The 25,475-nt window shown below is 43.5% G+C and overlaps 1 protein-coding gene across 1 annotated transcript in view; it reads left to right on the top strand.

Moving 5' to 3' along the window:
* Positions 1-25,475, top strand: part of LOC308311992 (interleukin-1 receptor accessory protein-like 1) — a 414,337-nt gene that overhangs the window by 14,234 nt on the left and 374,628 nt on the right. The window contains exon 2 of the mRNA XM_080758824.1: positions 18,608-18,708. Within this exon, the coding sequence (XP_080614950.1) occupies positions 18,621-18,708 (88 nt within the window). The 5' untranslated portion in view covers positions 18,608-18,620. The remainder of the gene's footprint in view (positions 1-18,607; positions 18,709-25,475) is intronic.

The raw sequence follows: 25,475 nt of genomic DNA, 5'->3' as shown, positions 1-25,475 counted from the left end.
GTGTGTGTGTGTGTGTGTGTGTGTGTGTGTGTGTGTGTGTGGTTTATATTAGTAGACTCGAAACAGCAGAATCCATTCATGTAAGTCAGAGTTACTAATTTGACCTGAATAGACGTCTTAGTTACTGTAGATCTTAGTTTTTTTGAGTGGTGCAACCACTCCTACAACCAGCAATGTCCGTGTTTTTTTTTTTACAGTGAGGGCTTTACTGTGTGGCTCTGTGGCCAGAAGCGTGAGTTCTGTTTACATACGGGTCACAATCACATCTTCAACACAAAGGTCACAGGTCATTCAGATTTGATCAGCGACAGTAATAGTCTTGAATGTTAGTGCTAGTGCTTCGTGCCTTCACTATTATTCCAGAGAGGTGTGGTTGTATGCTGAGTCTCTCGGGCTGTGTATGTACTGTATTTCACCCATTAAATTTTTATGGATTAAAAAAAAAAAAATCGGTTGATTTTTTTTTCAAAAGGGTTTTGTTTATGGCTGCTGGCCAGGCAGGCAGTGAAGTTTGTTTGGCTGTTTGTGCGTGTGTGTGTGTGTGTGTGTGTGTGTGTGTGTGTGTGTCAGAGATAGAGAGAGAGAGAGAGAGAGAGAGGAGAATTAATATTGGTAAATTTGGTATTCCAGCAGTCGTTGATCACTGAATAGTTGTTGTTGTTGACAAAGGCAAGACATCTTTAGCCAACCAACAAAGCTGCACAAGGTTCACACACTAGAATCACCAATCCCAGGCTTACAGTATATATATATATATCTTTATATATGTTTGCTGTATAACCCAGCCTTGTAAGCATTGTATTGATTGTAGCCCAGTCCACACAGGATAGGTCTAAGTGTTTAATCCGCCGTATTGTAATAAATAAAAATAAACTCTGTCTTTGCCGCGGAGATAGAGACTAGATGGTTTCGTTTTGATGACGAAACCGGAAATCAACACATGCTGTGGGCTGCTAGGGCTTCTGGGAAATTGAGGCCAATGCAAATGAATGGGGTACAACGCCTCATGGAGGCGGGTCTTGTGCTGCGTCTTCCGGGTGCACCAAGATAGTGGATGGTGCGATCGGTTCATAACAAACCGAGGAAGCTTTTTTCGCCGGATTTTCACGGATCAAAAGCCCAAATAATTCAGCTTATGCTCTAAAGGTAATACAACAATCCCGGCAGCGTATGGGTATTTGATTAAAATGTGGGTTACGTGTTTAAATCAGTCAAACTGTTAATACTCCAATCAGCAAACAAAACAACAGACGGCAGCAGAACCTCAGTCAGAATTTAAAATGGTATAATTTAGGCATGGAGCAGATATGCAGAGTGACAGGGCTGGAGTAACCCTTTGTGGTGCCCATGCAGGGGTATGACCATGTGCTGCCGACGCATTTTGGCATGATTATGAGGTATTTCGCCAGCCCATCGACAATATTTCGGCACCTTTACTTTTTTGCCAGGCATTTTGCCAAGCTTTAAGTACCCTGGAAGTGGAATGAACTCTAGTCAACCAAATAACAGTCTCTAAGCAGTCAAGCACATAAATATGCTACAAAGCAATTAGGAAAGTAGACCGCTTGTCAAAAGTCTGCAACAATGTGAAAAGGGCGATCATATTTGTATGTTCTTGTGAAGTCAGTGTTTTTGTGCTCTGTTCGCCATTGTATTTTGGTCTGATTTGTGCATAGTGTCTTTCCAACCAGGCTGGTCTTGCGTCGTTCAAGCGAGCAAGGAAGCTTGTTCTTCAAGCCAACCCCATTTCCAGCTTGACGTCCTTAGCCTCGTGTTTACAAGCTTGATTGGCATCTGTGCTGCTGAGGGTGTCAAATCAATAGGGCATGCCTTGGTTTGGACAAAAAAAAAGAGAGAGAAAGAAAGAAAAAAGGCCTGTTTCCAACGGGTTCCACCGACTTAACCAACCCAATTTCACAGTCGCCTGTCGCAAAGAAACTAAAGTAAGGGGCTAATCCCAGTCCATCCACATACATAGGGCTTTTAGAAGAGCTTGTAGACATTCCAAAAAAGGAAAACCCTGGAATAAAACGACTGATTTGAATGGGAGACCTCAACCATTTGTCAGTTATTTGAGACGGGCGGAAGCGTTCCTTGAATGCGGTGGTGGAAAGTAACTAAGTACATTTACTTACGTACAGTACTTACTACTCACTACATCTCAGAGGCAAATATTGTTTTACTCCATTCAATTCTTTGAAAACTTTAGTTCCTGGTTACTTTGTAGATTTATAATTTTTAAATTAACCACTTCAGCTCTACATACATTTCGACCATTTGGAATTAGCCGATATATACAAGCTCAAATGCGACGCATTGCGAGCTAGTAGATTGACAACTTGAAATGAGACATTCTGTATAATGAGTACTTTCTAGTTTTGGTACTTTTGGTGCTTTTCACTTGTAACGGAGTAGTTCTATCTTGCAGTATTGGTTCTTTTACTTAAGTAATAAATGTGAGTACTTTATCCACCACTGCTTGAATGACATGTCCGTCCGTCCTCACGTCTGTCCGTGTGTCTTTGAGCCACTTTATTCTCCGGATCCGTTGGACCGATCGGCGTGAAACTTTGCATGCACCCTCCCCCGTAGCCCAAGGAAGAACCTCCACCCCAAATGTTTCAAATCGGGCCTATACTGATGGTCGCGCTATGAAAAGGCCATTCACTTTTAGGCAGTGGTGGAAAAATACTCACATTCTGCAGTACTTAAATAAATGTACTTAATTACTTTAGTTATGCCACTGCTTTTTGGCCTATAACGCTGTCTTGAACCGTAGGTTATACAGTCAAAATTCCCCATATTTTAGATTTTTATTCCCATGGGCTACGGCCATGGCGTACACGATTTGTGGGTCCCTGGGTATGCAACCCGGCCTGGCTGGCGGAGGAGACCTGTGCACCTTTCTAGTTATTTGTATTGCTGCATCGTCGTTCCACATCCATGGGCAGTGTGCAGCTGGCTAGCTCGCTGCCAAGTCAGCAACTGTTAAATTTAGTGGCCGAAAATAATCCACACTCACCGCCTTATTTGCTGGCAACACTTTCATGGTCCGTCAAGCTGCCATCTTAAATTCTCAATCTCTGATTATCTTGTATCGGATGACATTCCCCTGCATTTGTTTGCATTGGGAATGTCACCGACAGAAATGTCACCCACAGGCTTTCTTGATGCAAACCCGGTCACCACTTGTGCTGCCAGTTAATAAAATGAATTACCACGGTCCCTCGTTTTGGCAGCTGAGCAATGGAAGGAGAAAATAATTGTCACGACCCACAGCTCACTGTAAAGACAACGAGAGAGAGGCACTCCTACGCGGGGGATTTCTTCTTATGAACCAAGATGAATGAACAGCATTGTCATGGTGGTGTAAGTGTGTGTATAGGGCTGTCACGATCATGGCATTTTACTTTAGGATTAATTGTCGTAGTAAACGGTAATTGTGACAGCCCTGGTGTGCAATCAGTGTTGTAGGTGCAGGTGGAAGTATAGTGTGAGGTTGCTGGATGCAACCACACACATTTTTTGAGTGGTGAAGCCACTCCAAGGAACAGCAATGTCTGTCTGTCTGTCTGTATGTTTAGAGTACCAACAGGTGACAAAGTGGCGTTGTTGAGCTTCACTGTGCACAGGTGTATGATGGGAATCTGAGTTTTTATCAGCCATTACATGAGTACAGTATAGTACAGTAGAGGGACCCCCTGGGGACGCCCACACGGTAACTGTCATTTCTCAACCGTTTCGGACGCGGGGTGGCTCGGCCCCCCCTGGGCGTGTTCATGGGGGTATGAATGTTCTGGGGTTGTGCAACACAGAGTTGCACAACTCAGTTCACTCAACTCTCTCTCACTACAAGAGTGAGAGAGAGTCGCAAAGGAAGGATGACTAATCTTCAGCCAAAATAGCCCAGCTTCAAGCACATAATGTGTTGCATTGTGATCCGCTGTGAGCTTGTACTATGAGCTATTTTTGTTATGTTATGTATGCAAGTCATTTTATTATGTGGCAATTGCATTCCTTTAAAAACAACCCAGAACTGACATTATGTTTTATATACTGTGTGTGTGCCTGTGCGTGTGAGAGTCTCTAAATTCAATTCAATTCAATTCAAAGGAGCTTTATTGGCATTAGAAAACATACGTTTACATTGCCAAAGCAAAAGTGGAACAAAACAATCAAGATAAAACAATAAAATAAACGTGTAAACTTTGAGTAATATTATCTTGTGAAACTATAAAAAAAATGATGTCCTGCCAGAGATAGTAATAGCAAATGCATGCACTCTTTATACTCTCTCTCTCTCTCTCTCTCTCTCTCTCTCTCTCTCTCTCTCTCTGCACGAAACAACGAAATTCAGTTCAGAGCTTCACCACTGGCATACAAATACATACTGTAATTGCAAACAAGACATTTCCAAAACAGAGATGCCAGATTGAAAGTGGTTTAATGGAATGAGAAACATAAAGCTATAGTGCACTGACAGTATGGTTTCCTAGGTTCTTTTACATGCGTGTCCCTCTGTGCAACCCAGCTAGCCAACTACATGCCAACAGACCATCTCAGTGGCTAATGCTATACCTCCTTAGTTCTCTTCCTCTCTCTTATCTTTGTCTCTCAACATCCATTCATCCATCCGTTCTTCTCCTTTCACCACCGGCTCCTCTCTCAGAGATTCAACCAGCCTCTCTCCCCTGACCCCCCCCCCCCCCCCCCCACATCAGCCCTGAACTGGAATATCCAATGAGAAAGGCCCCGTTCCTTTAATGTCGGCCTTATTTTCTTGACATCCCGACAGCCACAGGAAGGAGGTTCGCCCCGCGAGAGCTTGGGAATGGGACTTTGAAATTGGACACGATCGCTAAGACTTCCATGTGCATGTCAGTTGTATAGTGTTGTGTGTGTGTGTGTGTGTGTGTGTGTGTGTGTGTGTGTGTGTGTGTGTGCGCGCAAGACAGAGAGTACATTTGTGTACACCATGGTTTCATTATGGGAGACTATCTTTCAACTTGACCACTGGCCCTGGCCAGCCAACCCTGTGTGATTTCATCAACAGAGAGCAGCATATATCACGTCCATGTGACTTCCTTTCTGCTCTGCTCTGCTTTGCTCTAGCACGCTGGGAAGTTACATCAATATACAATCATGGAACAAAAAAGAAATAAATACAAATGCTCCATAATTTCACAGATTCATGGGCACTATTAATAGTGTCCACTACACCAATTAATTAGGATGGGGAAATGCAGAGGAGAAAAATCCGAATCATGTTCCATTGTACTCTGCAAATACCCCAACAACAACAAATAATAATTGGATGTGTAGGTATAGGTATTCACACAACTAGGTATGTGCACAACACATTGTCATTGTTATGTCATACTGGTGTTGGGGCATTGACGAGCCATTGCATCACTCGTTTGATGTGTCGGCACACTCATGTCGTGTCACCTTTCAAAAACGCTCCTGCGGCCACCGGAACGCAGAAATTGCATTCTAACTAACGCATTGTAAAAAGTTGACGTGTGTGTGTGTGTGTGTGTGTGTGTGTGTGTGTGTGTGTGCGTGCGTGCGTGTGTACGTGTGTGTGTGTGTGCGTCTGTATTCACGTTTTTAGTGTGTGTGTGTGTGTGTGTCTTTAACACGGAGTCCGCCAGAAATGAGGAACACGAAGGTACCCTAGCCCACCAAACGCCACACACAGCAGTTTGTCATTGTAACATCCGGTTACGGATATTTGACTCTTCAAAGTAAGTGTTACGCGCGATAAAACCTTGGCAATGCGCTATCGAGGGATGAATTAATGCTGGCGTGAATTGAGTAAAGTGGCACATCTGTGAGTACCGTGCTCTGCCGTTCTGTTTGTGTTGTGCTCAACTGCACATTTGTGTTGTAATCCGTTGCGGGCTAGTGGTGTGGTCAGTTGCTAGTTTGCCAATTCACTGTTTATAATGTCATTTTTTACACGGCACAGTAACAGGGAGTTTCCCTGGTTGTATGGAACACGTTATTCCAACCAGTTAATTTCTCCTCCATCAGGCGTCCAGGGGGAGGCAGTTTAGAGACCAGAATTTTCTGCATGTTTTTTGTGAGGTACCTGGCCTTGGGGACATGGGGAGAACATGCAAACTCCACACAGAAAGGCCCTTTTGCCAACCCCACCTAGGGTATGGGCACTGATGACGCAGAGGAGAAGAAAAAGGAACCTGTTAAAATTAAACGCCAGATTACAAATGGGCAGTGCAACAGGACAAATAAAGTACCTCAGTTACTTCCGACCACTGCAGAACGGCAATGTTTTGTCTGGCATTGGACTCTATAGCTGCTTCTCTCATGCATTCAATAATATGATTTCAGGATGCGCTGTAGTCAGATAAAACTGTTGCTTTATGTGTGCAAACAGTCTTTATCACATGGGAACATCTTATCAGTGATACATCTTATCCGTGATCATTTCATCCAACGCGCTCCACTAAATGAAACGTCAGTCCGACTAATTTAATTAGGAATGAAAGAAATTGGCTCGCGCAACTGCCGCTGACGAGGCACACATCGGATTCAGAGTGAGTTCTGAGTTTCCAGTGTGCCGCCGATAATGTAAATGACTGCAGTTACATGAGGTCTCAGTCCCGATTTAATTGAGATTTCACGGCCGTCTAGTCTGTGAAGGTTCTCGATGGCACCACTCAAATATGTGTATTTATTCTTTTCCCGCAACCGTTCACGCTGTTGCTTTTTAACCCATTCTGACCTGAGATCAGATTCATACGAGGTTTCCGCTGGACACACACTGGTCTGATTAACCCATTCTGACCTGAGATCAGATTCTAAAAATGGTTCTTCAAATCGTTCTTCGATTTTTCAAAAATAGCAGACCTACAAGCTCGTAGCGCGCCACTCGGTGGCGCGCTATGAGCTTGTAGATCTGCTATTTTTCAATAGCTAAAGCATAACATGATGCTAACACCAAAACGGGTTCCCGTTCAGAATGGGTTAACCGTCTTCTCTCTAACCTAGATAAACGCGGTCATTATCAAAAGGCAAACTAAATGTGCGGGGGAATTTATTTCCTATTTAGGCCCGCCGGTTCCACACCACTACGGCAGAAAAACGAAAATAGCAAGACAATTTGCAACAATTACGATTTAGGCATTTAGCAGATGCTCTCATCCAGAGTGACTTACAAGTGCAAGACGCGGAGTATGCGGAGGGAGCCGTGGACCCTAGTCAACAAACGGCAAGGTAAATAGAGACATAAGTAGCAACACATTTAGTGCCTCAGAGAAACTAGGATGACGATTAAACACCAGACCTCACATCTGTTCCAACAACAACATGCGTCTAAATCACTGGGTCTCAACGTCGGGTCCAGATTTGGACCCTTTCTGCTCTGCAACTATGAGTATACAATGGTATAGTACTAGCATGTTTTACTCGAGTAACAGTATCAATACTGCCAGATAGAAGTAATAATCGATCTGATAAAAAGTATTGGTATCAAAATGTACTTAAATTACCAAAAGTAAAATTACTGATTATAAAGAATGTCCCGTATAAATGTATGAAAAGAGAAGGGAACCCGCACACTCGTATGCTCCAAAGGATAACTTTTATTGACGACGTTTTCGAGCCAAGGCTCTTCATCTGGTCAAACTTACAAATCTTTTTTAAATAGCAGATCTACAAGCTCACAATGCGTCGCATCGCGACACATTGTGAGTTTGTAGATCAGCTATTTTCAAATGTCCAAAGTGTATAGGGCTGAAGTGGTTAATGTAAGTTTTGTAATAATCACAATCTACAAAGTAACTAGTAACTAAAGTTTTCAAAAAATGTATGTGGAGTAAAAGTACAATATTTGCCTCTTAGATGTAGTGGAGTAGAAGTAAAAATATTGGAAAATCTGAAATACTCAAGCAAAATACCTCAACATTGTACTCAAGTATACTATAGTACTTGAGCACATTTACTTAGTTACTTTACACCAACGCTAATGGAACTTTGTGTACCTTCTCAGCGTTACAGTTCGCCCCCAGAAATGACTTATTTTCTATCAATTACACACGTGACACATTGTGAGCTTGTAGATCTGAGCTTGTAGATCTGCTAGAGCTTGTAGAGCTACTATTTTCACTATAGTTTGGGTCCCGGGCAAACGTCTTCATTTCTCTTCTGGGTCTTGAGCTGTAATAGATTGTGGGGGGAGGGGTATGTGGGAAATAATATGTGTAAGCGAGCATACCTTGTCTTGCTTTCATCCTGCGCGCGCTGACACAAATTCATAGCAATTTATAGCCACGCATTGTGCATTCTGGAATCCATGTTCTACATACAGTATGGGTTAGGAAACCCAATTTAGGTCAGCCATAACCGTACTTAAGGACTGTTCACACCAAGAACTATAACTAGTATTAGTATATATAATATGATTCACTACTGTCAGTGTAGTTGTGGTGTGGACTCGCTTGTTTATATATACTGTATATATGTTTATAATATATATACATGTATAATATATATATATATACATGTGTGTGTGTGTGTGTGTGTATATATATATTATTTAAATGGTGCATACAGTAGTGCTATAGTGCTATATAATAACTCTCCCTTCTAGTGCTAGTTCTAGTGTACTTTACAGACTGTAGATTACGTTTTGATACAGTAAACTGAGGGTCCCTCCTGACACAAAATATTTTCTGATGGGGGGGTCCAAGGCCAAATACATGGAGGGTGCGGTGGTGGTGGGGGTCCTTGACATGAGAAAAGTATGACAACCACAGTGATCACAAACTAAGAGAGGTGTTGGGTGTTGGATCCAAGCCTGCAGGCTATGTTACAAATGAGGAGCAGAATGACCCTGTACTGTACATGCAAAACAACAACCTATTTGGAAGTTGTTCAAACCATTCATCCGTACATAATGCCTGGTTTGTTTTGATTGAGGCTATGAAATGGAAATGAGCCGCTCCCCCGGGTTTAACACACTCTAACCAAGCGTTTCTGTCGTAGCGGTGCTTCTCCACCTTTTTTTAACCCATTCTGACCTGAGATCAGATTCATACGAGGTTTCCACTGGACACACACTGGTCTGATTAACCCATTCTGACCTGAGAACAGATTCTAAAAATGTCAGTCGTTCTTCGATTTTTCAAAAATAGCAGACCTACAAGCTCATAGCGCGCCACTCGGTGGCACGCTATGAGCTTGTAGATCTGCTATTTTTCAATAGCTAAAGCACAACATGATGCAAACACCAAAATGGGTTCCCGGTCAGAATGGGTTAATTCCACGAACCCCCAGTTTGATATGCATTAAGCCACGGACCCCCATTTGATGTGGTTTTCATTTGTTTATGAATTTATGGGATCCCAATTTGCACACTGGACCATTACGTACACTTAAGTTGGAGGTACCATTTGTACACTCAGCGTTGCAGATCCAAGTTCCAAACTATCAATGATTTAGCTGGGGAACACCCCCTGGAACCCTTTCAAGGGTCCCAGGGAGTCCCTGAAATCCTGTACGTAAATTGAATAATTTCATTGTTTTCTTATCCATGTAAAAGCACTTTGTCCTGGCCGGGCAATTCTTATATAAACATATTCACATGATGAAATCGAATTGTATTTTTTTTTTTTTTTTTTTTCGCCGAAATTGATTGAGTCATCTCTGTATGTAGTATATACTTTGTTGTACTGTGGTGGCGTGTTGAAAATAGCCTATCTACTATTTTTTTAGTAAACTAATGGTGATATTGATTTGAAGTCATCACCCAGCACATAGTGTTATTAGATAATCTGATGGAATAATTCAGTGTGGAGTGGATGGATCGTTGTGAGAGACCGTATGCGAGTAAAATATTATTTTCCTGCTGGAGATATGATGGCGGGAGAAGTGGGATTGAAGAGGTGGTTGAGATATGAGGGGGGGGGAGAGAGAGAGAGAGAGAGAGAGAGAGAGAGAGAGAGAATGACACCGGAATGATGTATAAATCAGCATCGGCCATCACCACCTGGCAAGCAAGTAGTAATGCAGTAAAAAGCCTGAAAAACCTTGATTGTCGAAAATCGTGTGTGAGAGAAACAGGGAGAAAAACACAGAGAGAGAGAGAGAGAGAGAGGGGGGGAGAGAGAGAGAGAGAGAGAGGGCTGATGCATTCCTCTGGGATGACTCCGGGAGGCCCCTGGAGTGTTGAGACAATGCCCCATTTTATTTCTCAAAGCTCCGGATAAGTAATTGAATTTCACTGGAGTCCGGTGAGGTGTAAACACCATCAGTGCAGCGCTATAGGGCAGGGGGACAGGAGAGGATACCGACCGGGGAGAAAACAATTAGAGGGCTGATGAGAGGCACCTGACGACACCTTTTGGACAAGCTGTCCTCTTGAAAAACCCATTGATTGAGTTTTGTTTTCCTTTTCTGTTTGTTTCTTTTCTCCTCTCTCTCTTCTGGATCAGTTCTTTTGGAAGCAGCAGGGCTGGATCACTGCATGGCGTCGAGTCCTGCATGCCCAGGGGCCTCCTCCAAAAAGTCTGTCTATCTATAGCACATTAAAGCAGTGGTTCTCTCAAACATTCTCTCAACAAGGACCCCCAAAATTAATATAGATTTGACCACGGACCACCGTCTGAAAATGTTTTGTGCCAGGCAGCTACAGAAGTAGATGATTTTTTCCTTTTTTTTAATGCTTAAAAAGAACAGATGTACTTGTCCCCGGACCCCACTTTGAGAACCACTGTATTGCAGCATGCTGTGTATCGTCTCTCCCTCACCCCCATCAATGGGGGATTGCCAGCTTTATGACGAGGGGGCTAATCCCACCACAAATAATTGGTGGTTTGTAATTCCTGTGAGATATGAACCTGTGAGAGGGTGCAGCTTATTACAGTGTATACATTTGGTGCAGTCCTTTGTGTGTGTGTGCGTGCGTGTGTGCGTGCAAACCGTGTTCCAATGGAAAAACAAATATTATTTAGTCACAAGCTCCAGTTAATTCCATTTCATTGGTTAAATATTTATTTAACCCATTCTGACCGGGCACCCATTTTGGTGTTAGCATCATGTTATGCTTTAGCTATTGAAAAATAGCAGATCTACAAGCTCATATCGCGCCACCGAGTGGCGCGATATGAGCTTGTAGGTCTGCTATTTTTGAAAAATCGAAGAACGACTGACATTTTTCTAGAATCTGATCTCAGGTCAGAATGGATTAATGAGACCAGTGTGTGTCCAGTGGAAACCTCGTATGAATCTGATCTCAGGTCAGAATGGGTTAAAAAACCCACAGACCGATAGATTTATAGATCTGCTATTTGTAGGCATTCTTGTACGACAAAGTAGCTGCCATTGATTTACAGAAAGCAGAAAAGTTGAGATAACATGGAGCTACGACCTTTCTGCCCGACAGCAACAAATGTATAATTCAAAGCTAGCAGGCTGAAAATATGTTGGTTGGTTGACTGAAATAATTGGGTATACACGATCAAAGTTTTTGCACTATTAAATATTCACTGAAAAGAGTAGAAAACAAGACGAGACTGATCCCATATAGCCTGATTAGTTTGCGATTGTTGAGGCAGCCAATGCTGTAACTACATCCACATCCTTCAGTTAGGTCATGCATCAAAGACGTACTGGGAACAGATAACTAAGTCACAAGGGTCACACGAGCGTGTTTCAACAATGGGAAGTCCATTTGAATGCAAGAAAGGTAGACATCTCAAACACTCACGCGTGCACATTGTGTGCCCACAGGCATGCATGCACACACGCATGCACACACGCACGCACGCACGTACAGGTTTTTATCACTATACTTGTGAGTACATGAACATTTTAGATGCCTTTTTTCCCCATTTGTTTTAACTCTAAAGCTGAAAATAGCACACACACACACACACACACACACACACACACACACACACTCGCATGTGTTATTTGCTCCTCTGGTATCTCACAGAGGAGGCATATTTGAACAGCGTAATAAGCAGAAATACTCGAGCATCGAGCAGATTTACACCGACCGTAGCCGTATCGCGAGAGCACATTTTTAACCTTCCCTCCTTTGACGTGTAGCAATCTGCGGAGAAAATCTATGAGAGGCGTGGTGATCCTATACGAGCACAAACGGTTGATTCAGTTGTTTCTGGCAGCGACATCGCTTCAAATGAAAGACGCAAATGCGACCGAGTAGCACTTTCTACAGTGCGGATTGTTGCAAGCCTCGCAAACTCAACATGGGAAACTAATTAAAAAGATAAGATTTTTCCACATGGCGGCATGTAGTGTTTTCGCTCCTAGTGTGGGTGCCATTGGTTGGAGCGAACAAGAGCTGATGTTACAGTATACAATAAGTCCTTGGACGGTTTTCGGAACAAGGTAATGTCACCACGTTTTGGTTTTGGCCTCTCACCATGGAACCTATTTGCGCCTCTGTGGCTTGTTGGCAGTGGTGGAAAGTAACCTAAGTATGTAGTTCTAGTTTTTTGGGTCTGCAAGGCTAAAATGCTGAATAAATACTGGGCCTTGATATGAAAAAGGTTGAAAACCACTGCTCTAGGTCATTGCTGCTGACATAAACTAAAAGCATTAGCCATTAGCCAGGCTGACCTCCATCTCATCAACGTGAGCTCAACAATGACCTTGCCTCCTCAGTCGTGACTGCAGACTCGTTCCCCGTTTCTCGGAAAACTTCTAGCAGTATGTGTGCTTACTGTCCAAAGTCTTTGCGCACCTTTTTTCATGTCGTTTGTTGACCAGTGCTCATGCCATTCACTCTCATCTTGCGTGTTGTAAGAGTCCCCTTTCAATAAGAACATTTGCTAAAGACCTAAATTGGAAATTGCCATTAAATGGGGGTCTGTAGACTAATATGCATGTCAAACTGGGGGTCCTGGAAAAGTTTGGGAAGCACTGAACTATAGAAAACAGTGTGCGTGTAAGTGATCAGTGGGGAGTCTCTGTGGGGGTGCGTGGAGTGGGAGATGGGTCTGTATTGTAATCATGCAGTAGGCAGCGGGTGGCTGCAGGGCAAGGGAATGAACTCATCAGGGCAAAGTGCTGTCACCTGCTGGGGAAAATAAAAAGTCTTGCCCTCAACATTTTGCTCATGTATTTTGACTTAACCACTTGGAGCCTGTGAGAGGCAAAACCACGTAGGAATGTTTTAGAACATTTAAAGACTCTTAAATGGACGATGATCACATAACCTATAGCCGATTCTCACTAACCTGTTTAATTTTGCATTTTATTTAAAGCACTGGTCTATGGTGGCGGTAGCACCAGAGGTTTTCGTGTCAAAACCCTTTTACTTCTAATGCTGGCTTAATGACAAAATTAAGTTAACATTTGGCTATTACCAGGCCCGGATCTACCATATGCTTTACTCTGGGCCTGTTTCCAGAGCATGAAACGGCCCCTTTTTTGTTGTTCTTATTGTTTTTTAGCTCCATGGAAACACCCGTTCTCCACTCTTGGGCCAGAATGAAGGAGCTTGTGCCCAGGGTCCCCCTGGGGTGTTAATCCGGCTCTGGCCATTATAAACCCCATATTGTCTCCGTCGGGTGTCCAAAACTGTTGCTTTTCAGGTATCAAAAGTTGCAGATCTACAAGCTGCGCGAAGCTGCATTTGATACATTCGGGTCCCTTCCTTTTCTCCCACTACATCAAATATCTTTTCAGAATACAGTCGATCTATAACAAGCTCAGAACGCGTTGTGTTGTTGCGATGTGTTATTCTGAGCTTGTATATTTGCTGAATGTTCACTTCAGAATAGGGACACTTGGGTTTACGTGAACTTGTTTGACATCATAATAAAAGTTGTGATAGGCCTAACCTTTTTCCTTTGACGGAACTCCTTCATGCGATAAGAGCACTCTGCATTCCCTATGAGCATCGCGTGGTGCACCTGCGTGAGTGACACTCTGCCGGAATGATGGCTCCTGTCCCCGACTGTTATTGACAGAACCGGCGAAAGGGCCCGCTGTGCGAGATGAGAGCTTATTTAGTTGTTTTCCCTGCTGCTTCATTAAGCGAGGCCCTGAGCACAGAGGGGCTCCTGATTGAATTGGCCAATCGATCGATGGCGTCGTGGTGTTTTTGGGAGACGCGGTCGGGAGTACTGACGCTGCTGCCTGTGTTGACCGGGCAACAGCGACGACAAAGAAAACACAGATGTTTTGCATGTTCTCCCTGTGTCCCCTGGCCTAGGATAGGTACCCTCACAAAAAAACATGCAGTAATCCTGGTCTCTATACTGCCTCCTCCTGATGGAGGGGAAAGGAAGTGGTTGGAATAACGTGTTCCTTCCACGCGCTACGTCCAACCGGGGAAACTCCCCCCTGTCAGGTGAAAAGAAGCGCCCAGGATTACATTAGATAATTGACACTGACTTGACTAATTGACATCTGTAGTTGGACCTGAGCCTTCCTCATTTTGTGGACGCCCCACCAGACCAGCCCTCAGGTTTATACATCTATGAACGGGGGTCGCCCTGCACTGTACCATGACATTCTCACCAGTGTTGATTTAATCGATTACCTTTTTTCACGAAAATGTAATAAAAACAAAGCTATGACTAAAACTAAGACTAAATATACTGACAATTGTCAACAAAAGACAAGTCATTGTATGCTTGGTTGCAGATCTACAAGCTCACAACACGTTGCAGCGCGATGTGTTGTGAGCTTGTAGATCTGTTTTCAGAGTTCAACCAAGAGTGATATCAGGCATCAAGGCCCGCCAAGGCACATTTCAGTCGACAAAATCAACTGTAATCTTTAGTTGAGTAAAACACACAGCCCATGTTGGAACGAACGCCCTGCCATCTTCTCCAAAAACCTCCAGGTTGAACTAACGTGCTCTCTACTTCCTGCGAGTTCCACCTACCGCAGATAAGGAGCGGATGACGCCATCCATCCTCCACACGCTCTCACCACCAGGCCTACTCTCTCTCTCTCTCTCTCTCTCTCTCTCTCTCTCTCTGTGGATCAGGTCCTTTGATTTCTCCTGCACCTTGTACATCATACGGGCCCCCCTGCTGGGAGAAAAGGCTAACGGAGATGCAGGTGGATGGGCCTGGTGGCCTGGATTACTGACTGGATCTATCTGACTGCTTGACCACAGTGTGTAGGGTTGCAGGGTGATGGATGGGTTTCAGGGAAATTTCACTTTCATGTTTGGTCTCCTCTGAACAGCCCAGGCAGTTTTTAAGTTTATTGATTCAGTATTTGATATTCATTTTATCAGGAAAAGAGAGCACGTACGACATGCACATCCCCGACCCAAGTTCGGGCAGGTGCTGAGCGACGACCATTGATGGCATTGGGAGGCGGCAGTGGCTCAATGGTAGAGTGACCGGATGGCATTTGCAAGGTTCCCAGTTCAAACCCGGGCTCCCCCAGAGTTAGTGTCGAAGTGTCTTTGAGCAAGACTTTGAACCCCTAATTGCTCCCGATGTGCAGGTTGGTGCCTTGCATGGTTTCCTCCGGCATCGGTGTATGAATGGGTGAATGTAATGCACAATCTCTCTGTAAAGCGCCTTGGATAAAGGCTCTATATAAATGCACCATTTACCATTCAAATCCGCTAGTTTGAGTCTGACTGAGTCTGAAGAAGGGCCTTGTGCTTGAAACGTCACAGATAATTGTTGTACAAAAAGCATCACATTGGAGCGCTCAGTGTGCGAGCATTTTATTTTCAGCAGGAGCGTTCCTTATATTAAATTTAGCAGATACGCTACACCTCCCTATACAAATCTATTGTAACTTCAAACTCCATTTTAACCATGATAATAGATTAAATTATTCAATTTGACACTACTATGGGTTTGTATAGGATTGGGCATGTCTGATCAAATTAATTTCAAATATCTAAAATACTGAATCAAACAAAAGCCAGAGTAGACATTAACCCATTTAGGACTGAGGCCGAAGTTTTCTGAAAGTCTTCAAGTATATTTAAAAATTACAAAACATTTATGTCGCTATATACTGTACATATATACTGTACCAAAATGGGTTCCCGTCCTGAAGGGTATAGGTTACAAAAAGGGGTTCCCACCTATAATGCGTTTAAATGACCATATAGACGTAGACCATAGTTTGAATGTGAAATATCCCTTTAAGCCTGAGTTATACTTCATGTGTGGGTGCGGATCTACGAGCTTGCACTGCAGATTGTCTATTTCTGCTGCACGACACCTGCATACAACCAAATATCGGGCATAAGACTGGGGCCTGACGGGTATGCTGGCATCTTCTCTCCCTTCCTGTTCACACTATGCACTTCTTCAAAGTCAACTCTCGAGTCGTGCCACATGTTCTTGGACGCCACTTGCGGCCATGCACCGTGGCGTGTGTCAGGGATAAACAGGAAGAACGGTACAGGGGCCTGGCTCTGGGCCAAGGCCAAAAAAGAAAGAAAGACATGCCATCTCTGGTGTACTTCCCATATCTGCATGGTATGTGACCACCGTTTTAGGAGACCGGAAGCAGGTTCCATCCATCCATCTTCAACCGCTTATCCGTAGTCGGGTCGCAGAGGCAACAGCTCCACCAGAGAGCTCCAGACTTCCCTCTCCAGAGCAACATTAGTGACTTCCTCCTGGGGGATCCCGAGATGTTCCAAGGCCTGAGTCGATGTGTTTCCTCCAATTGCGCCTTGATCTGCTCCGTGGTCTCCTCCCAGAGGACCTCCCTAGGGAGACGCCCGAGATGCCTGAACCACCTAAGCTGGCTCCTTTCCAGGCGAAGAAGCAGCGACTCTACTCCGAGTCTCTCTCACGTGACTGAACTTCTCACTCTATCTCTAAGGGAGATGCCAGCCACCCGTTGAAAACTCATTTCGGCCGCTTGTATTCGCGACCTTATTCTTTCGGTCAAGACCCACACGTGACCATACTGTAGGTGAGAGTAGGAACGAAGATTGCTCGGTAGACAGAGAGTTTTGCCTTTGAGCTTTGTTATTTCCAGTGGAATAGTGGACGTGAACACAGCCCCATGGTCACTGTACTAACTAACTATCTTCCCTAACTATACAATCTTCTTTTTTGGTTTTCTTTCAGAAAGACAAATATAGAGAAACTCTACTTTCTTATCAGCCTTTCTCTGTCTAAGCAAGGCACTCTGGAGTGTGTGGACAGGGCTGGGGCCAGAGAGATTTTGACATTGGGCCTGGAATGACCTGCAATCCAAAACTTTTTTATTCTTTCTTTTTTAATTAAAGGATGGTGAATGGAGATGCTTACTAATAGCTGCATCTGCTTTGACACAGTTCACAGTTCATCTTATTAGTGTTCTTTTCAGTTTTATAGTATTTATTTTGTTTTATTGTATTTTGTATCTGACAGTCGGTAGCCTTTTTTTTGTCTAATACTCCTACGTCTTGGCCAGTGCATATTTGTAATACAGCCTTTGCCTCAATGTATTTTCTTACTGTATAAAAGAGTTCATTTTGATGAGGGCTAGGTGTACAGAATAGACAACCAAAGATGAATGCAGATTTATTTTTCTTCTTGCAAGGAAGGTGTCTAGTGCTAGTGTTTCACAAAAAAGGTAATTAAAAAAAAAGGAAAACAATAAATTGACATGCCTAAATCAAGCATAACAGTCTAGACTAGAGCTTGTCTAACTCTGACTGTTCAAACTCCCCTGTCAACTGGTACGTTCCTATTACAGTCCCCTCCCTATAAAAGGAGCACAGCAGTCATGTGTTGTCACTGAACTGTGTACTTACTACTTTTATTGCATTGTGTCCTGTTTAAGTCTCAGCCAATGATGTGTTGATTGTAGTTATGTTGCACCTGTGTCTAGTTAGTCTTGTGTATTTAAACCTCCCTGTGTTCAGTGTTCCCTTGCCAGATTATAGTTCTCCAAATACAGATCATTTTGGGCATCCTTGACATGAAAACGTTTGAGGACCACTGATATGGAAACATGTCAGTATTTAGAAGACATTTTGTAGAATCTGGTCTTAATGGGTTCAACTGAATGGACAAGCCAGTGATGGTGAAGACACGACTCTGTCCTTGGTTGGTTCTGGAGCTGCTCACACACGCTTTGCAGACCATACTTTCCAGTTTCCGCACTACTATGTAGGCTATAGAAATGGATTGTTAGTACCACTTCACCACAATTTCCTCTGACACATACTATTCAGTCTGATATTTAGGCTTGCATGTAAAAAAAAGTGATTTCTTCACTTAATGAATGCCCTACTTGATCACACCACAGCGTCTGCACGAGCGCATCAAAAGTAGCAGATCCACGAGCGTGTCGAGCTTGTAGATCTGCTGCAATGTTTGCATTTGAATCCTGAAAAGTATGCTGTGAGTGACCTGAACTCTGGCATTTCCCTCCGCGTAATAAAGTATCATTTTCTGTTAGCTCTCAACACGTATCATTGAGTTTAAACGTTTGAGCCTTGACCAGACGGCACATTAAAACCGAAACCCCGCTCATCATCCGCGAACCATTTACACTGTAATTATTCATTTGATCCCCTTTCCCGGTCAGCCGACGCATGAGTGGTTCGCTTCAGACAGAGACACTGAAACTTTTCTCTCTCTCTCTCTCTCTCTCTCTCTCTCTCTCTCTCTCTCTCTCGTAGGACTGGTGGAAACATGAAAGCTCCCGTTGCTCTCCTGCTGCTGCAGCTGCTGCATGCTGCCGTGCTCCACTGCATGAAGGTGGTGTCAAAGAGAGGTTCAGGTAGGTCTCTGCTGCTTTTTTTTTTTACCAAAGCCATCTCTATATTCAGTCGCTGTGCTAGTAGTGCCTTTTTCCCCCATCGCTTTCTCACCACTTGTTCCTTATTGGATGGCCTTTAAGTCAATGGGAGGAGTCTGCGATGCCTTTCAATTCTCCGAACGGAGCGCCGTCACTGACCGAGTGACTGAATCGGTGGGCGGAACACGGTCACCCGAACGTCTATGGCACGCAGCAGGTTTTTACTACATACTGTAAAGAGGGAAATCAGTTGGTTCAATAGTCGATAACATGTTTTATTTGAGTGATGAATGGCCCAAAGTAAACAGCACCGGATTACAGAGAGCACCCCACCCCACGTGGGGTGTTAGGAGATCAAGGCAGGAAAGAAGAAAGTTTGAGCGCTTTTACCACAAAAGGTACAAGTAATGGGTTTGGTAACCTACTCCCCCCTTCACGTCTGCGTTCCGTCATTACTCAGCATGATTGGTCGCAACTACCCTGAACATCGAAAAACAATGCAAAACGGTTACCTTTCATCTTCACGTCTGCCTTTTGTTTATGAGTTGGGAGAGAGAATGTGTTTCCAGTTTCCACATAATGTGCTTTAACGCCGTGAGGCATATTTTGTCATCCAAACCGCCGAAATGAAAAGAGAAATGGCCCGGCTTGGATTCTGGTTGTGCAGGAACGGTGCACATTCTTTAAGAGCCTCGCTTGAATTCAGTCCTATACGTGTAAATACATTTTGATCTCCCAGCACGACCTTGAGTATGGAGTTCCTGGTACTATAGGGTAGGAATGTCACGTTGCCCTCTTGCCGTTTTCGCTTTGGATCGCTGTACCGTGAAAACCCAAAGCCGTGCTGTCCTTTCCCCCCCCTTTTCAAGGTCTGGATTGAGAGTGTAGAAAATGCTTGGGTCATTCGATTTGTGACTCTGCTAATGATCAAGGCAGGGGTCACTGTTGGAGTACGCCGGTTTTTGTTTGCCTATCAGTTGCAGTGATTTAATCCTGTCGGCATCCTTTGTGGATGGATTATCACAATGCCGTGGCAGTCGGGTTACCCTTGAGATGTCCCTATTAGTCGCATTAAGGAATGGACACATTCTAGGAAGTTCAGCTCCGAGTCTCTGGTCCTATGTCTACTGTAAGCTGCTCAGAAGCCAGCGGAACTGGTCTTTTGAATAATCTTTTCGTATTCATTCTTCTGCTTAGTCTCGTATCACTTTCCGATATATTTATCTGTTGTGACTTTTGAACGTCCCTTTTGAACTACATTCTCGCTAAATGATCACGCCTTAGTGAAATGGTAAACTGTAGCCACCATGGCAAAAACCAACTGCCTACAGATGTACCATTCCAACTCTTCCTAATCTTTCCTGAACGTTTTCTGAAAATGCATGTTTTCCCTGCATGTTTTATTCACAAATTAGCCTTGCTAATTCCATTACTATTGAAAATAAGTGTCCAGCAGAGGAACTCTAATCTATTCAGGAAATCTGAATAGAATTAACATATAACACCGTGGCAAATGCCCCCCTTTCTAACTGACACAATGTTCTGTTTCTGATAATGCACTGACAATCTGCTGAATTGCCAATGGCAGGACATGTGAAGTTCTCAAGTGTTTGCATTTAGGCTCCAATTAGCCTATTTTTCCTCTTTTCAAACATCCAGCAGTGCCGATGGATGAAGGACTGGGGGTACATTCAATGGGCAAGATGGGACAAAGATGAAAGCTTTTGCAAGTCTGTTTCTCTCCTTTTTTCCAGTAGTTGCTGGTGTTGGTCCTTTTATGTTTTTATTAATTTTTTTTACCCATGCATATTAGAGCCAGGTGCAGGGCTGGACTTACAGGCTCATCAAAAGGGGCTCTCTTGCTTTTTTCCCCAGCAGAATTCCCCACGGGGCTTGAGCCCATCGCCCGGGGCAAGGATTCGAAACGCGTCCGCTGATAAATGAGCACCGCCGTATACTCGGAAGCCCAGGCCCTTGTCCATTGCCACCCCCCAACCTCCCGCCCTCTCTCTAAGATCCCATTGGCTTCATTAGAAGTCACGCGCGGGGCTGCGCGACGTCAGAGCGCTATATGACGAATGGAAGGGCTGAATGCGAGCCGTGGCCGCAAAGCGACTCCACTTGTCTCCTTCAGATTGATTGAATTAAAAGAAGCAATGTTTCAGCGCGTCGGGGGTGCCCTTGGGGAGTGGGATGAGGAGGGGTGGAGGGGTTGATTGTGCCTTTTATGCATAATTTCACAAGAGGAAAGTTGTGTTATTTGTGTCATGGTTTTTTAAAATCATGATGTGTTGCCCTGTTATTTTTTATGATTTATTTATGGTTTATTATGGCTATTTAATCACCTAATCTGACATTTGCAGTGTCGCTCTGTCTTTTTTTTCTTTTTTAACTTTCTTTACATAATGATTCATTACATTGAACCGTAGGGATTTATTAAAAATACATTCATCACCTAGTCAATTAAGAATTGCCAGAGCCAGTACAAGCACATTTTAAGTATAGTTTTTTTTAAGCTGCACAAAAATGTTTTGTTTACTAATGACTGTAATCACAGGAATAGAATCCATTTGTCTTTTTTAATTGTCTTTGCAAATCAAACTAGACAATCCTTCCTCTTCCATTCCATCCATTAAAGGGAAGTTAAATGATCATGGAACTGCTCTCTCAGGGACCATGAATACACATAACGTATCTCCATCCATCTTCCTACACACACACACACACACACGCACGCACGCACGCACAACATGCATATGCTGCGGCACCTTCCGCAGCATTCATCGCACATGCGCTCCACCATTATCTGTAGATGATTGCATTAGGAACACCCATCTTGAGTAATGCTTCGCCTGCACTTGTACGCGGGGGCCACAGGAGAAACAGCAAGGAACACATACCGTGCGCGCCAGCATATCTGTCACACTAATCCGTAACAATGCATGTGTAGGCGACTGTATCCATTTGTCCTGCGACCGAGGGGTCCCCACTTTGTTTGCTAGAATGCTGATATTGCCTGAATGGTTGGGCGGGCAGAATAATTATGTACATCGCTTTTTTTTTTCATTCTAGTTCTTCTTTTTGCTTAATACAGCACATCACATTTAGGGATGCTAATGCAGTCATTACAAGGAGGATTTGATATCGCAAAGCCACATGGAAACCAGTGCTATTCAGCCGCAAGCTCGAGCGTTGGCTGTATTAAAGCAAGGATTCTCAAATGTCTCAACCTCCGGCACCTAATAATCTACACATTAATTATATAGGGATTGGTGGGGCGGTTTCCTATGGTAATTAGCCACGGTGAGGCCTTTAGGAGGGACATTCAAGCCACAAGCGGAGCCTGACGTATACGGGACTTGATCACCCCCGGCTGGGTCACCTAAGTGAGAGGTATGATGTTGTGAGACCCGAAACCCTGATGACCTTCGGATACATCACTGAGGATACGTCCCAGGTGCATCCATGCGATGTATTTTTCTTTTTTGGATGCTATTTAGGATAGATGAGGTGTCTACCTATGATAATTTGGATGAACTGGCACACCCCTTCAAGTTACGAGGATTGGGATTTATCATCATAAGAATATACTTACGAACAATTCTGCCTATTTAACAACGTTTCATGAATCTGACTCGACTTCTAGGAATTCACTTGAAGTCGAAATGTAAGAGGAAATGTTAGGAAGGCTCAATGCCTTCAGTTTGACTCTGTTGATCCACATATTGTGAAATTGGCTTAACTGTCTACCAGCTCTCACTGCAAGACATTGTGAGCTTGTAGTTGGGCTATTGTCACAATGTTTGTGAAACCCCTCCAAGGAACCCGGGGGGTCCCTGAGATCCCCCTTTCAGAGCCACTGCTCTACACCAGACTCAAAACATAGAATCACATTGCAATCATCATGATCTCAATGGAAATTAACGACACAAATTTATCTGCCTGTCCCATCAGCAGGTGCGACAACATTCAAATGACTGACATCAAAACTAAAGAAATAGGGCACGTCCGCACGTGATGCCCCAGGGGTCCAAAAAATTGCTTTGTGACAGGCAGTGTCATCGCTTTGAATCCCCCCTCCCCATCTAAGCAAAGATCAAAGCCAGGATAATTAATTCACAAAGGGGGATTCTCCTCCGTGGTATAGCACCATCAAACATCGTATACACGTGTGTGCATGCGTGCTATACAGTAGAGTACATGCTCCTGTGATGTGTGATGCAAGCATAATGAGCAACTTGAATCACCTTTCATTTCAAAGGGTTGCAGAGATAGACATCACTTTATGCGAGTGTACTATCAATCAGTGTTGCCAGTTTGATAGAGAGAGAGATATAAGCAACCAAGTCTATGTAAACAAGCTCAAAAGAAGTGACTACGCCACATTTGACCTATATGCGTTGATCTGCTATTAAACACAAACAACACAAAATACGTTATTTTTACTTTCTCTATGATTTAGTAGTAGTAGTAGTAGTCCTTGGTGTTCTTTCGTATATTTGCACACAATTTGTCCTCTGCATTTACCCTACTAGGAGCAGTGACCAGCCATTCTACGGCACTTGCGTAGCAATTAGGGGTTAAAGGGAAGTCTCATCTCGTGAGACTTCTGGTTCTGCTGGTTCAGCTTTCCTGTAGGACCTGGATGTCTTGTGAGACGAGGACTTTGTCTGTGAATTCAGGCAAAGCTCTCGTATTACGCCATGACACTACCGCTGTGGACTGCATGAGCAACGCATATCTCAGGCGAGCTCACTATGACCACTATATGGCTGCCCTTTTAAAACAATTTGAAAATGTAACTGGTATAACCCGACATTAGTAATGAAGCCCAAATAAGCAACTACACACAAACTACCAATATTTACAAGCGACTTCACAGAAAAACAAGCCCAAAGTCGCTTATAAGAAGCGGACATGGCAACACTGAAAACCCATCTCCTCAGCTATCTATATTGTGCTTTCATACTGGGGATATTTAACCATCCGGAATACTGTGCTTTCGGGCCACTTCCCTGTGTACTTTTGGAAACATTTTTCCAAGGTGGAGTGAGATGCAATTAAATCCCCTGTTGTCCACTCCTGCCTGAATAAAAATGGTAAAATAGACCATTTGAAATGCTTTCAGTGTGACAAATATCCCCTGGTAGCCTGTGTCTGCTTGTCTACCGGTGAACTCCAACAGAAACAAAACCCTGTTGCACCAACATGGTTTTGCTTTCAGACACCGAGAATAGATACAGTACATTTGTCAGGCTTTGCACGGTTTCTTTCTTTTTTTTGGTCGTTTGTTTTTGGTCTCGAGAGCAGTGGTGGAAGAAGTTCTCAAGGTATTCTTTACTTAGTTAAACTACCAATAACACATTACAAGTAAAAGGCCTCGTAGATCGGTATAAAATACAGGAATTAAATACAGACATAAAATAGGGCTTAAATGGTTAATGCATGCATGTTTTGTATTCGTAATCTGTATCTGCAAAGTAGTAACTAAAAGCATGCCAAATAATTTTAGGTGGAGTAAAAAGTACAATATTTGCTTCTTGAGATTTAGTGGAACAGATGTATTTTAAGGGCCACTTCACCCCTTTTGCCATCATTTTAATGATGTTTGGGAGGCAAGAAACACTTTCCTGGGGGTTTTATGTGGGTAATATGTGTTTTTAGATATTGTAGTATTTCAAAGTGTCTGTGATGTGATGTCATGTACACTGGTCTCACTGCTGGATTACTACAATTGACCATAATGCTTTACTGCACTCACCCCACCTTGTGGATAGGGGAGCGCTGTCTATACTGAGACAACATGTAGTCCAAGAAGGAAGTGAGACCAGTGTCCATGATATCACAGACACTTTGATTTGATTTGTTTCTTGTCTCCCAAACATCATTAAAAATTATGATCTTGCAATATCTTGCGATTATGATGGTTGCAAAAGGGGTGAAGTTGCCCTTTAAGTAACTTAAAGTAAATGAACTAAATGGAAATATAAGTGCTGCAAATTTGTACTTAGTTAAAGTACATTACTTGAGTAAAATGAATGCACTAATTTACTCTCCACCGCTGTTGCTTTTCTTTGCACAGGCTGTGTGTGTGTGTGTGTGTGTGTGTGTGTGTGTGTGTGTGTGTGCGTGTGCGTGTGTGTCTTAAGACTTTCCAGAAGCAATAACTTTCACAGTACGCGTGGGATTACCGGCAGTAGGGGCCTCTAAAGGCTCTGCTCCAGAGTCATATTGTATATAGGGAGAGGACACAGAACAAGCGTTTCCATGGTTTCCATTGATCGCAGACAGAGCCTGGTTGGCCAGATATTGTTCATCTTGCTCTAATAAAGTTCCACCTGTCGGTGTCGGTAGTGGTATAGGGCTGTCACAAACATGTTAGGGATGGATGTCATCGTTACAGTTGACGGTTAACCCATTTAGACCAGTTTTCTGAAAAACCCAAGTTTCTACGTATGTCAGTCGTTCTCAAACATTTTCATCTCAAGGACCCCCGAAAATATATGTAATTGGCCGCCGACCCCCATCTGAAAATAGGTTGTTCCAGGAACGCCCCAGAAGCAATGATTTGAGTTAAAAGACGTTGGCTCTGAAAGAATATATATTCAAAGATTTGCACTACATTTTCACGATTTTTCAAAAAATAGCGGCACTCGGTGCCGTGCTATGAGCTTGTAGATCTGCTATCTTTTCAATAGCTAAAGCATAACACAATGCTTTAAACACCAAAAGGGGTTCCCGCGCAGAAT

Source organism: Protomyctophum bolini (assembly GCF_963924005.1).
Source record: "Protomyctophum bolini genome assembly, chromosome: 24".
NCBI lineage: Eukaryota > Metazoa > Chordata > Actinopteri > Myctophiformes > Myctophidae > Protomyctophum > Protomyctophum bolini.
The sequence above is the reverse complement of the archived record's forward strand: the minus strand, read 5'-3'. Positions and strand labels throughout refer to the sequence as shown.